The sequence below is a fragment of the Phyllobates terribilis genome, unplaced genomic scaffold (assembly GCF_046119375.1).
Source record: "Phyllobates terribilis strain yellow unplaced genomic scaffold, ASM4611937v1 Scaffold_3__8_contigs__length_932513732, whole genome shotgun sequence".
Lineage (NCBI taxonomy): Eukaryota > Metazoa > Chordata > Amphibia > Anura > Dendrobatidae > Phyllobates > Phyllobates terribilis.
In genome coordinates, this window is record NW_027362763.1 from 555046617 (window position 1) to 555062021 (window position 15405).

Below are 15405 nucleotides of genomic sequence, written 5' to 3' on the forward strand. Positions count from 1 at the left end.
TATCACCGAGCACGCTGTAAATACTCGGTGCTCGCCCGAGTATACTCGGCGAAAGGGTTAACAAAACATACTTGCTTATCACTAATAGTCAGGTAACATGTTTGCCTAACTGCACCTTCCTAGGCTAAAAATAGCAGCTCTCTGCTGCCCCAGAAATGCCATGAATGGGATTAAGGTTTATGGGACTAGTTGACACCTAGCCCTTTTGTTTAATGATGAAATGGTGTCAGACCCTCTTATTACTAAACCTAAGTAAAGAGCCAAACACACATTGAGAGCAAAACACTTTATTTGAAATACAACAGACACATTCTTTAATCATTTAAATTAACCAATATACTCACCCCAGGTCTGACGGTAATCCAAGGGATAAAGCGTTTCTTTTTCAAATCCTGAACGTGCGCACATAGCCATACAACTCTGACCAATGTCACGTTATGAGAACTCTGGAATGCTTCAACGGATCCTACTGATTCGGAGACTGTTTTTTCGGGACATATTATACATCATTATAGTGGTAAAATTGATTTGATATGACTGGGGCTTATTTGTGGAAAAAAAAAAAAGAAAAGTCGGAAATTTGGCGAAAATTTTGCAATTTTCAAACTTTGAATTTTCATGCCCTTAATTCAGAGAGATATGTCACACAAAATAGTTAATAAATAACATTTCCCAAATGTCTAGTTTACATCAGCACAATTTTGGAACCACATTATTTTTTGTTAGGAAGTTATAAAGGGTTAAAAGTTGACCAGTGATTTCTCATTTTTCCAACAAAATTTTCAAACAATTTGAAGTGACTTTGAGGGACCTTTATGACAGAAAATACCCAAAAGTGACACCATTCTAAAAACTGCACCCATCAAGGTGCTCAAAACCACATTCAAGAAATATATTAAGCCTTCAGGTGCTTCACATTAATTTTTTTGAACGTGGAAGAAAACAAATGAACATTTAACTATTTTTTTCACAAAAACGTTACTTTAGACTTAATTTTTTTTTTCCCGCAAGGGTAACAGGAAAAAATAGACCCCAAACTTTGTTGTCCAATTTCTCCTCAGCACGCCGATACCCCATATGTGAGGGAAAACCACTATTTGGGAGCACGGGAGGGCTCGGAAGGGAAGGAGCGCCATTTGACTTTTTGAATGTAAAATTTGCTTGAATAATTAGCAGACGCCATGTCACATTTGGGGAGCTCCTGATGTGCCTAAACAGTCGAAACTCCCCCTCGCCCCCACAGATGACACCATGAAAACTAGACCCCTTAAGGAACTTATCTAGATATCTGGTGAGCACTTTGAAGCCTCAAGTGTTTCACAAAAGTTTATAACGTAGAGCCATGAAAATAAAAAAATAAAAAAACACTCCCCCCCCCCCCCTACAAAAATGAACGTATAGCCCCAATTTATTTTATTTTCACAAGGATAAGATGAGAAATTGGACCACAAAAGTTGCTGTGCAATTTCTACTAAGCACGCAGATACCACATAAGTAGTGGAAAACTACTTTTGAGGCACAGTGCAAGGCTCAGAAAGGAAGAAACGCCATATTGGAGTTCATATTTTGCTGGGCGGGTTTGACGGTGCCATGTCACATTAGCAGAGCCCCTAAGGTGCCTTAAAAGCAGAACCCCACCGTAAGAGACCGCGTTTTACTTACTATACCTCTCAATGAATTTATTTAGGGGTGCAGTGAGCATGTTGACACCACATGTGCCTCACAGAATTTTACCCCATTGAGCGGTGAAGAAAGAATAATTACAATCTTACCACCAAAGTTTTGTTTTAGCTCCGGATTGTACATTTTCACACTGGAAAAGGAGTAAAAAATGGCACCAAAATATGTCACACAATTTTTGAATGAATGTAGAAATACCCCATATGTGGCTGTACAGTATTGCTTAGCCACACGGTGAGACTCGGGAGGGACGGAGCTCTATCTGCCTCCTGGAGAGCAGATTTTCCTAGAACAGTATGCAGACGCCATATACACAGCTCCTACGTAATTCATTCACTATAAGGAGGCAGCAGAGTTAGGCCTCTTTCACATGTCAGTGTGTCCGGTACGTGTGGTGACAGTTTCCACACCAGACCCATTCAAATGAGATGAAAACAGACCCAGTCAATGTGTTTCCACGGATCGTGTGTCCGTGGGCAAAACACGCTGACATGTCCATTTTTTTTTCCGCGCTGCACGGGAAGCAAAATGTCCCACACTGATGACACATGGATGACACTGTTGCTGACACTGTTATAGGTGTAATGTCCCCAAATTATATACTAATATCCTCCATATATGTCCCCTCACCTCCATCCCAATATATGCAAGGCCCCCCCTCACACCCATCCCCATATGCATGGCCCCCAACACGCTGCACACACAAAAAAATAAAATAAACTATTCTACTCATCTTCCTTCCCTGTGTCCTGTTCTGCTACCAGCGCATGACATCACTGCCACGCGCCCTCACACGCTGAGGTCAGCTGCCGGTATATTCACTGCTCTCCACGCCGAGACTATGGGAGTGGAGAGCAGTGAATATTAATTTTCTTTAACAGCAAGCACAGTGTTAGCCGCAGCATTTGGCTATGGCCTCTGTGACATGCTCCTCCGCTGCCATCCCCCCCAGCCACAGCCATAAGATATATCCAAACTATAAGAGACACCCCCTACTTTCCTCCAAAATTTTGGAGGAGAAAAGTGCATCCTATAGTACGAAAAATACAGTAATTCTGAATTTTTTCTCATTACGCCGTTTACCAATCAGGTTCATTAATTTTGTAACTTGATACAGTTATATGAAAAAGTTTGGGCACCCCTATTAATCTTAAGCTTAATGTTTTATAAAAATTCGTGTTTTTGAAACAGCTATTTCAGTTTGATATATGTAATAACTGTTGGACACAGTAATGTTTCTGCCTTGAAATGAGGTTTATTGTACTAACAGAAAATGTGCAATCTGCATTCAAATAAAATTTGACAGGTGCATAAGTATGGGCACCCTTATCATTTTCTTGTTTTAAATACTCCTACCTACTTTTTACTGACTTACTAAAGCACTTTTTCTGGCTTTGTGACCTCATTGAGCTTTGAACTTCATAGCCAGGTGTATGCAATCATGAGAAAAGCTACTTAAAGTGGCCACTTGCAAGTTGTTCTCTTGTTTGAATTTCCTCTGAAGAGAGGCATCATGGGCTCCTCAAAACAATTGTCAAATGATCTGAAAACAAAGATTATTCAACATAGTTGTTCAGGGGAAGGATACAAAAAGCTTTCTCAGCGATTTAACCTGTCAGTATCCACTGTGAGGAACATAGTAAGGAAATGGAAGAACACAGGGACAGTTCTTGTTAAGGCCAGAAGTGGCAGGCCAAGAAAAACATCAGAAAGGCAGAGAAGAAGAATGGTGAGATCAGTCAAGGACAATCCTCAGACCACCTCCAGAGAGCTGCAGCATCAACTTGTTGCAGATGGTGTCACTGTGCATCGGTCAACTATACAACACACTTTGCACAAGGAGAAGCTGTATGGGAGAGTGATGCGAAAGAAGCCGTTTCTGCAAGCACGCCACAAACAGAGTCGGCTGAGGTATGCAAAAGCACATTTGGAGAAGCCAATTTCTTTTTGGAAGAAGGTCCTGTGGACTGATGAAACCAAGATTGAGTTGTTTGGTCATACAAAAAGGCGTTATGCATGGCGGTAAAAAAACACAGCATTCCAAGAAAAACACTTGCTACCCACAGTAAAATTTGGTGGCGGTTCCATCATGCTTTGGGGCTGTGTGGCCAATGCCGGCACCGGGAATCTTGTTAAAGTTGAGGGACGCATGGATTCCACTCAGTATCAGCAGAATCTTGACAATAATGTTCAAGAATCAGTGACAAAGTTGAAGTTACGCAGGGGATGGATCTTTCAGCAAGACAATGATCCAAAACACCGCACCAAATCTACTCAGGCATTCATGCAGAGGAACAATTACAATGTTCTGGAATGGCCATCCCAGTCCCAAGACCTGAATATCATTGAACATCTGTGGGATCATTTGAAGAGGGCTGTCCATGCTCGGCGACCATCAAACTTAACTGAACTGGAATTGTTTTGTAAAGAGGAATGGTCAAAAATACCTTCATCCAGGATCCAGGAAATCATTAAAAGCTACAGGAAGCGACTAGAGGCTGTTATTTTTGCAAAAGGAGGATCTACTAAATATTAATGTCACTTTTCTGGTGAGGTGCCCATACTTATGCACCTGTCAAATTTAGTTTGAATGCAGATTGCACATTTTCTGTTTGTACAATAAACCTCATTTCAAGGCAGAAACATTACTGTGTCCAACAGTTATTACATATATCAAACTGAAATAGCTGTTGCAAAAACACCAATTTTTATAAAACATTAAGCTTAAGATTAATAGGGGTGCCCAAACTTTTTCATATAACTGTAGATCGGACTTTTACAAACATAGTGATTCCACATGTGTATTTTTTATGGTGGGGGGGGGGAAGAGCGGGGTGATCTGAACATTTTTTTCAGTTTTTTTTTTAAATCTATTTAAAAACATTTTTTTCCCTTTATTAGTCCCCTTAGGGAACTTGAACCTGCGATCATCCAATCGCTTGTATTATATACAGCAATATTATAATTCTGCTGTAGATAGCACATATTACCGTCTCCTCCGAACATCAGCCAGAAGGACTATGCGCGGCAGATAATGGCTGAATATCACAGTCATCATCTGCTGGGAAAAATGCAGACTCAGGAACTGAGGGAGTTCAGGGAGCCAATATACGACACAACTGTACATCATATGTCGATGAGAAGTTCAAATTCAAAGTAATACAATATCTTACTTTCACATTTTATTTATTTGGAAAAACTGTATTTGTTCAATATACCGGATGTCTTGGAAAGGAACAAAGTCTTTATCCACAAATGTCTCATTGATCTTCTTTAGCACATCCATTCCTTCTGTTACTTCCCCAAACACTGTATGTACCCCATCAAGATAGTCCAAATTTTCTCCGGTAGTAATAAGGAACTGTAAAGAAAAATATATAGCTGGTTTGTTGTTCATTAGTTATTTTTTCACACTAATCAATGATCCCAATGGAATGTAGAAGATCAACTCCCTGTATCAGGGGTGCGCATGTACACGCCTCTAAGGCCAATTTCATAGAAAACCTTTAACTATGAAGCCTGTACATCTGTATGGCAGTACAGAGCCATAGATGTGTGCGCGTAGCTGTACAACCTGGGGACAACATTCGGCTCGCCGTGCTATTTTGTGTCCCACCCCCCCAATGTTCTGTATACAGTAGTTTCAATGTCAGAGGGAAGAAGAGTAGCACATTTCTCAGGAGCAGGGATGGGCATGGCAGATAAAGCACTGTGTACCCATGCTGGGGTCCCCCATACATAAAGAAGCTAGAGTCCTCAGACCCCTGTTTACCACTCCCAAAAGGCATATCAGAGCTAGAGAGAGGTGGCTGCCCATATGTACTGCTCTCACTATTCTATTTTAAAAGAATTGTGAAATGTAGCAACCTACTACAACACCCAGGCCCCAATTCCTCAAAGAGTTTTTGCCAGATTTCTAGCGTAAAATACTTTGAAAAGTCCCAAAACTTTTGCGCAACTATTAGTTGAACAAAAATGTCATGACCTTTGGTGTTTTCACAACCAGACCTGGACAGATGTGCAAAAAAAATTAGCGCAGCACGGGTCATGTCAAAGCCTTCCCCATTTTAGTGGGGTTAACTTACACCAGAAATGTACTCTAGTCTCTAACTGGAATTAACATTTCTGGCGAGGCGCACAAGAGTGATAAGATGCGTCTAAATTAGTGATGAGCGAGCGTGTTCTGTCAACCCTTTCAGCGAGCTCACCGAGTATTTGCGGCGTGTTCGAATGTTATGTTTGAGTCACTCCGTGTGCAAGATTTGCGACTATTTGACAGTTTTAATACATAAGGAATGCCTAACAAAAAGGCATTCCTCACGAGTATTAAAGCGGTCAGTCGCAAATCATGCACACGGAGTGACTCACACATAACACCCAAGCACGCTGAAGATACTCAGAAAACACCAGAGCATGCTCGTAAATCTCAAGTAACGAGCATGCTCGCTCATCACTGGTCTAAATCATTAAGTGGTGTGCGCCTCTTAATGAATTAATCACATCTTACTCCTGCATGTGTATCATTAAGAATGGCATACACAATGACAGTCTTAACTAATCAGGCCCATAGTCTTCATTGGAGAGAGTGCTATGTGTGCAGGTTCTCCTCCTCTATAGAGTATTGATTGGTGAAGAAGAGCACCTCATTCTCCAGGCATGTAGGAGTCCTGGAAGTGAATCTACATCTCCTGAACAATTGCAGTGAGATTATGGACTCTCTGCTACGATATAATAATGATTGATTCACTACAAAAGTGCAAGGAGGCCTGGATGACTTTCTTGAGAAATATAATATTGCAGGTTATGGGCACTAGATTCTGTGATGGGCTGTTGATGCAGGCAACTAATCTGATTGCCGTATGTGGAGTCGGTAAGGAATTTTTCCCCTAAAAAGGGATAATTAACATCTGCCTCATGAGGTTTTTAGCCTTCCTCTGAATCAACGTGTTAGGTTATAGGTTGAACACAATAGACATGTGACTTATTTCAACTTTAAAACAACTAAACCATTTATAGCATAGGTACAACATTGTATATGATGTATCTGACATTGCAGTATATTTTGATCTACCTTGCCTACTCATTTGTGATACCTCCATATATATTATCCATGGCATCAATTCAAGCTTTCTGGAATTACCTTCTTGCTCCTATTGCTAATTGTATATACTTTTGTTCTGTTCATTTCTGTCATTTTTTGTGCACGCGCATATATATTATATTTGACTGTTTTGCATCAACATTATGCAGATAACACTTGCAAAGGCCATACAAGGCCGAAACGTCGTACTCATCTGGTTTGAGAAATAAAATTACCTTTTTGAAGCATTACTGCTTGTAGTGTGCCGAAAATTTCTTATGATAATCAACATGCCCATGTAGACGGCTTAGGAAGGTTGGAGCTACTGACATATTCCCTTTAAGTTTTACTGTGGTCCATGGAAGTCATTCAACATGACAATGTGGCCCTTAGGCTGTGTGCCCACGATGCGTTTTTCAAGCGTTTACGCTGCGGAATTTCCGCAGCGTAAACGCCTGGGAAACGCTTGGTAATCTGTGCCCCATGGTTTCCAATGCAATTTCGCACTTTCAATGCCCATGCTGCGGATTTTTCCGCAGCATGCCCATTAATTTTGCGGAAGCGCTGCGTTTTCGCCGCCATTGACTTGCATTAAAATGCGCCAATTCCGCAAGACTGCATCTGTACTTACATAATTGGTGCGTTCTAATGTGCGGATGGTACCCGGGCGTGGAGGACAGGAGACTCTCCTCCACACCCAGGTACCATTAAAAGCTGTAAAAAAAAGAATAAAAAATAAAAAGATTATATTCACCTTCCGACGGCCCCCGGTCTCCTTGTCTTCGCTTGCCGACAGATCGCGCAGGACTGAAGGACCTGCGCTGACGTCGCAGTCATGTGACGGCAGGTCTTTCAGTACAGCGTACCGCGATCTGCCGGCAGCCAGCACAGGAGCGCAGCAAGACAGCACAGCAAGACAGCGCAGGTCATCGGAAGGTAAGTATAGGTTTATTTTTTTATTTTTAACCATTCTCTTGGGACACACTATATAAATCCATCCCGTTTGCATGGATTTATATAGTGTGACCTAATTGTCAAGCACTTTCCAAGTGATGCTAAAATCGCTTGACACCCGCATGCGGAAATGCATGTGAAGAACGCTTCACATCCGCATGTCCCTGGCAGGAAAAAAGCATGTACAATCCGCATGTACAATCCACATGTGTTTTTTCTGCCAGGGAGATGCAGAAACGCTCAGGAAAAAATCCAGAGCATTTCTGCATCGTGGGCACATAGCCTTAATCCAAAAAAAGGTTGAGCAGCCCTACTCTAGAGAAAAAAACATTTCCTGCATTTTTGAGACCTATTCTAAATAGAAAGTATATGGCTCCATAATGTGTGTGGGAACAAGGCTTAAGGCAATGTTCACACTGACCTATTTTGCAGCTATGCTAAAATGCTAAAACAAGAGCAAATACCATTACAAAGGGGGAGAATCTGCTTTGGGTCTTACATAAACCACAAGTGCAGGTAAGTGAAAATTCTCTTTTTCTCTTGTCTTTATTGTTATAAAAAATTGAAATGTACCAGTATTCTCAGAACGTCAGACTTGGACACGAGTACGTCTACTTCAATCAAATCCATCCTTATGGTCAATTACATTAAAGGGGACATGTCAGTCGATTCAAGCTGCCCAAACCACAGGCAGCATAAATCAGAGCCTGGTTGCACGATTGCAGCCAGGTTGTTTCTCGCAGAAATGTTCCAGAGTGTTCGAGTTATACTAAATTCTATATCTTCTGCATTTTCAGACAGTTGGTTTAATGAAGCTCAGTTACAATGGATCTCCCTTCTTACCTGTGATCCATGCTGATCATTGCCATTGTTCACCATTGACAATGTTCCCAGCTTCTTGTGTTTTATTCTTGGCACTTTTTCAGGTTCAAAATAACACGCCTGGTCTCCATACAACTTACTGAAATAATAAGCAAGCAGTCAGATAGTAAGAAAAATAACTCCCCACACTAATGTAGGACACCACAACAATCCTAGACAAAAAGCAAATACTCTAGGAGACCGATTCATTATTGTGCCTTTTTTGTCTAGTTTTGCATTTACATCTTATTCTGCTTTTACTTGCTCCTTTCTTAAGTCTATTTTATGTGTTCGAATTGTTTTTTTTTAATTTCATATTTGCCATTGTGGACAGGGTTTGGGATTTCTAGATGCTGTCAACCGATTCATCAATTGCAACTTAAAATAGTCACAACATCTTTACACAAATGCTTAATCAGAAGCACAACACTACTGCCAAAATGTTTCCTGTCGGACGTGCTACTGTAACTTTAGTCTTAAATTTCTATATATAATATAGAAATATATATAATCCAATCCCTTTTATGTACGTCTATATTTTTTGTTCATTTTCTGGACATTTTAGCAAAAATTAAAAGCAAAGCTGAGGAATAAGAATTCCCCAAAAAATTCAAGTATTAACAACAAGAAAAAGCAGCAGTGTTTACCTGCCCAGGTTTCATAAGTAATGCACAATTAGGATGTAGCAAACCCATATAATAAAGATGGCGGCAACACAGGTGCAAAATACTGATGAGACAACCACTCACAACCTACCAGTTCATGGAGGGGGGGGATTGTTTAGAATTAAAATTGCACACAAATTTAAAAAAAAAAAAAAAAAAATAGATTTTTTTTGAGAAAAACATGCAAATTTTTGCTTTAAAAAGGAACAAAAAAAAAACAAACAAAAAGCAAATGATAGATTGGGCCCATAGTATACAACCTAAGGCCACAGCCCCACTATCAGTATTCGGTCAGTATTTTTTCTCAGGAGTGGGAGCAAAAACCAGGAGTGGGTGATAAATGCAGAATTGGTGACTTGTTTCTATAATACCTTTGTTTCTCACCTGGTTTTGGCTCCCACTCCTGAGAAAAAATACTAACTGAATACCGATAGTGGGCCGTGGCCTAAGAGGAAAGCTAGGTAGACTATACACATACAAAGAAAGATTGAAAAGGAGATTTTTTTTTTTTTAAATCTACAGGTTTATAATGCGATTCTATATTTTAGTAGTATAAAGCATATACAAGTTTATCAATAAAAATTAAGTGCATACCTAAAGATGGACTCGCCTCCTCTGCCAGTCCCCAAAGGGTCACCAGTTTGTATGATAAAATCTCTCTAAGGAGGAAAAGACATCAGATTGAATATCATACAGTAGTATGTCAAAGCCCCAATGGCACTGGGCAATTCTATCCCAGATGCAACATGTTATGTGGAGCGCTCTTTTGTGTTTGTAGCTGAATATCACTGCATTACCAGCACTCTCTCAACTATGACCATGTGTTACAAATGCTCAATCATAGAAGTGAAAGCCTCATGCACACACTGCAGATGGGCCAGTATGTATGAATACTTTAAAGCCAAGATCAGGAGTGGATGATAGAAATATAAATTATTTAGTTTTATTTCCCTTCTGTTTAGGATCTTTTCCTTGTTTTTGCTTATGAATACTAATGCAAAATACTGATCAAATCAACAAATTGTATCTAGAAAAGCAGCTTCTGTTTCATAGCATGTACTTGGGATTTACAAAGTCCTAAATGTCTGACTGGTCGACAATGCCAGGAAATGGAAGCTGTTTTCCTAGATATAAAATGCAGATCTGATCAGTATTTTGCATTAGTAGTCATAAGCAAAAACAGGCCAAGTTCCGAAGTGAAGAGAATAGGAGCTAAGCTGCATTATCTACTATACAATCTAAGAAGCTATACTATGATGGGTTGGGGGTTCTGAATGTTGGACCCCCATAAATCTGACACTGATTACTAAGAATAGCTCGTCATAATCTAGTAGCAGACAACCCTCTAAAAAGCACTCCTAACCTTACATGGTCAAATTCCAATGATTCAGCATTTTTAGACCTGCATCACTCCGTTAACAAAACATTTAAATCGATCCTTATATAAAGAATTAGTCACCAGTTTGTCATCCAGTATGTAAATCAGAGATGGGGAATCTCAGGCCCCCGGGCTGTTTACGGCCTTCAATGTCCTTTTATCCGGCCCCCGGGCTCATAGTCCTTGGGCCAGAAGCTGTATTTTGCCAGCCGCCAGCCCTTTAATTTCTTCTTGCTCTGAGCACGCGCACGCAATGTTCACTACTGAATGCTGAGGGGCGTGCAATGACAGATTACGTCCTGACATCAGTGCCATCGTCAGGATGTACTTTGTGGAGTTAGCACGTGATTTGTACGGCCCCCGAAGAATGGTATAAATATCTAAATGGCCCTCATCAGAAAAACAGTTCCCCACCCCTGATGTAAATAAATGATCAGTCATATTTTAAGAATGTTGTGGTTGCCTAGAGTGGCTACAATATGCTGTAGTTCAGTAGCCATCTCGGGCAACGTGGCACACACTACTCAAGTTACATATGGGGGGGCTAGATCTTACATTTGTCAGTGCTATTAAATGTACCTCAGTAAATGTTCTCAAAATACACAAAATCACTCGTACAAATACTGACTTGCACATTGTGGATGAGACAGTAGTTGTAGTATTTTATCTTGCAGAGCTTCAGGAAATTCAAGCAAGCTACAAAAGAAAATGAAAAGACATCACAAATCCAATAAATACAGGTCCATTCACTTGAGAAACTAGTATAAAGCATTTTTTTTTTTTATTCAAATGCATGTATATTTTGGCTTATAGTATTTTTTGTAATAGAGCTTCATTAAAAATGAAGGCCTGCTTGGTTTCTACATCCTCTATGTATTACAGTACATAAACTGCAGAATGTCTGCATTCATGGCCAAGGCAGGAATACCTGTCTATGTGCAGGCCACAAGTGGTGGAAACTGTGGGAACAGTCAAGTGGGTTGTTTTTAGGTAACTTCCATAGGAGTAAATTGGAGTTATGGAAACAACAAAGCAGTGCCGAGCTTGTGATAACCCTTTAATACATCAGTGAGCTGATAATGATGGTAGGGTTGGAAAACTTTATCTCTTCTGTCCTGAACAGGAGTGGATGCACTCCTGTCAGTGTATACAGTGCTGTTCTCTACAACAGTCACTCCAGTGATTGCTGGTATGACTGCTGTAGAAGTGACCTAGATCTTTGTGGGACACTCAGGATTATGTCATCATGGCGGACAGGTGAGGATTATGGTTGTGCTTTTTTATTTTTTGTTTCTTACAGGTGACAATGGCTTCAGCGGATTAGGAGTTAGGCGCGTATACGGTGTGTTTTACTACTAAACAAAAGATTAAAACTGTGTGCAATTTTATTTAAAATAAAAGATTTTATTCTGGCCGTGTTTTTATTTCAAAAACTTTACCACGCGGTTAGTAAAGGGGGCATCTTATAGACGGCCTCCATTACTAACCTGGGCTTCACGTCAGCCGCCAATACAAGGCTGACATGAAACCCAACCCTATAACCCCACAGACTAGTGTATTCTGTGATATTCTGCGCAGGCACCGGTGAGTCATGGAGACTTTCTCCCATAGAAGGGAGGATCGTGAAGGGAGTTCAAGGCGCAGGATTACAGTGCCGCAACTGCACAGGATACAGTGACGTGCAGGGGAGGCGAGTACTATTATACTGAAGACAGGAGGTGGGGAATCCTCCCGGCCCTGGAAAGGATCGTTAACAAGCAGTGATAAATTCTTAAAGAACCCCAATTGGAAAAAATATTTTAACCTCTTAATGACATGTGCCATACAGGGTACATCATATGCCGTCTCAGTGATTTTGATGAGGCTCGCAAGCTGAGCCCGCATCTTTGCTGGCAGATGATGGTTGTGATAATCAGCAATCACCTGTCTCGAAAAGCCTAGTGATGGAGCTCTGCTGTTAACCTGTCAATCTATGAACACTTAGACACTTCCAGAGCGCCGTTCTATGCACCCATCGGTGCTCCCATGATGTGAAGTCACAAGCAAAAAGTTGATTTTTTTTTTTTTTTGGGGGGGGGGGGGGGTTGTTTACACTTTTTTTAATTTTTCCCACCACTTAAATAAAACAAGAACTCTGCATGTTTGGTATCTGTGTACTCATACTGACCTGGAGAATTATACTGCCTTGTCAATTTTACCATAACATGATCATTGTAAAAAATAACTGGAATTTTGTTTGTTTTTTTTGTTTGCTTTTTTGCTATTTCGCCACTTGCATATTTTCCCATGTTACAGTATATCACATGATAAAATGCATGGCGTCATTCAAAAGCAAGCTGTAATAGAGATATGTGGATGGAAAAATAAAGAAGTTATGGCTCTTGGAAGAAGGGGGAGGAGAACTGAAAAACGGCCTGGTCCTTAGGGGATTAAGCCTGGATAAGACCCCCAGAGCTGCACAGCCCCTGCAGATGGCCGCACATTTATCATGTCTTGTACCAGCTCCCTGCTCCACCTGACAGCTGCAGTCAGTGGCAGAGCCCAGCGCCCCCTGCAGGCAGGCTAGGAAGAGCTGGCCACCAGGGCTCTTTATTAGTGGCCATATCCATGAGCTATGTCCATGACAGGGGAGGACTAGCTGGAAATACTCCGTTCATAATGCAGCCGGCTGTCTATGATCCACTTCACCTCAGTATTACTACTTCTGCGGAGTAATGGCGGATCAGGGGTGTGAGCGCAGCTCCCACATATCTACCTCGCGGCCTCTCCTCTGCGTACAGGTCTATGACGATATCCCCCAGGGTGGTCTCCAGGAGGACAGCCATGATAAACAAGGGTAGCGTCTAGAATGGAGTTGATTTTTTCAGTCGATTGCGTCACCGGAAGGGGCGGGGCTTCCTTCAGGGTACCGTCTAGATTCGAGTTGTTTTTTTTTTTTTTTTTTTAGGAATGACGTCACTGGAAGGCGCGGGGCATCCTCAGTCCAGGACCAAGTCAGATCTGATACCAGAGCTCAGCGCAGCGCTGTGATGAGGCTGTGTACAGTACACACGATCCTGCGTGGACTGAGGTCCGGCATGCTGGAGCTGTGGAGATGGAAATTGTGGCTTTTAATTTTTTGCATATAAAACTAAGTGTAATTGTATTTTGGGAGCATAAAAGTGCATCATGTGACTACTTGGGGTTCCATGTCGTTCTGAAGCTGCATGCACGGGGCTGCTAGTTGTGGGCTTGCACAGGGACAGACCTTGCAAACCATCACTAAGGGAAATGGTCATGTTGAGGGGGTTTGCACAGGAGAGGGGGTCATGTTGAGGGGGGCTTGCACAGGAAAGGGGATCATGTTGAGGGGGGCTTGCACAGGAAAGGGGGATCATGTTGAGGGGGGCTTTCTCGTTTTTTGTTATAAACAAATAAGATAATGGCACTTCAGATAAATATGTCAAGACTTAATAACTTATTTATATATGTGTTTTAATAAAACTGGGAACTATGGATTGAATTTTCATTTCTATATTTCTAAAACTCGGAGTATGTTCACACATTGCAATTTGTTGGGGAAACTATCTGCAGCAAGTTCTCAACAGTAGACTCACACTAGATCATTCAGATCTCGCTAACAATTTCTTTCCTCATCAGCATTTAAATAAAAAAAAAAGTAAATAAAAAACATGATAATCGCTTATGTAACCAATTTATTAGGTCCCAGCAGTGTCTTGGTGTATCCCGTCCTTTTTTGGCCACTTACCGTTCTCTGTGCCCCAAACAGCTGATCTGTTGTACAAACATTTTTTCTCAATATGCCTTCCACGACATTGGAGAATGTTGTCCATGCCCTATTGGGGGACAGGAACATTGAGAGTTTAAACCCCCCCCACCGTCAATCCCCAGTGTTTTCCTGTCCCCCTTGGGGCATGGAGAGATCCTGCAGTGCTGTCAGGCTGGCAGGGCAGCGCTGTATTTTTACCCGTATTTGCCGGGCAGTGGTCGGTCGGGGTGCTACCTCCTCCCTCCATGCTGCTCCCTTTTGAGACAATCCTGGCTTCCTGCGCCCCACAGAGGGTAAAGCAAGCAAGCCGGGGGATCGTTCATGCTGGAGGCCGCTCCTGCTCTCCGGCATCTCCTCTTTCCTGACGGCTTGGGGAGCGCGGACGTCGCCGCACGCAGGGGCATCCCCGCGCGCGCTGGGATGTGTGGTGGGGCGCTCGGGAGCCAACAGGCGGTTTGGGCGTGCTCGCCAGGTGACTTCACTGCGGGTCCCATCGCTCCGGTCAGGGCGTTCCACGTGGGACGCTGAATGTTTGATCCAGGACCTTCAAGGTGCATACCAACCCTGGATTGGCCCTTAAGTGACCGGAAAGGGGAGGGGACTGAAGTCCCTTGCTGGGAGGCACGTTTTTTTTATTTAAAACCCGCCTGAAGACACCAAAAGGTAAGGCTATTCCCACCATGGAAGGTGACAGGTCCAGTATCCCTGCATCTGCAGAGCCCAGCATGCCCTCGGCTACAGTGAGTAGTACCTGGGTGGTCACTATGGGGTTATCTCAGCCTCCTTTTATAGATGACACTAGATCTCTCCTCCTAGTCACATGGGTTCCCTTCTCTTCCCCTTTCTTAGGAAGACAAGGCCCCCGCTTCTAAGAAGGATAAAGACCAGCCCCGTAAATGTGGCATCTGTACAAAAACAACTGACCTCATCCTATAAGAAGTTGCGTCAGCCCTGTACGGATAAAATAATTAGAGAAGAAAACCCCTCACTGATCGAGGAGCTCAGATCACTCATTAAA

General features: G+C 42.0%; 1 protein-coding gene across 1 annotated transcript in view; it reads right to left on the reverse strand.

Moving 5' to 3' along the window:
• Positions 1-13528, reverse strand: part of PPIL4 (peptidylprolyl isomerase like 4) — a 29881-nt gene extending 16353 nt beyond the window's left edge. Inside the window, exons 1-5 of the mRNA XM_073671398.1 lie at positions 13374-13528; positions 11247-11314; positions 9835-9899; positions 8558-8675; positions 4899-5041 (exon numbers count right to left, since the gene is read on the reverse strand). Coding sequence (XP_073527499.1) covers positions 4899-5041; positions 8558-8675; positions 9835-9899; positions 11247-11314; positions 13374-13443 — 464 coding nt within the window. The 5' untranslated portion in view covers positions 13444-13528. The remainder of the gene's footprint in view (positions 1-4898; positions 5042-8557; positions 8676-9834; positions 9900-11246; positions 11315-13373) is intronic.
• Between the last annotated feature and the right edge of the window lie 1877 nt (positions 13529-15405).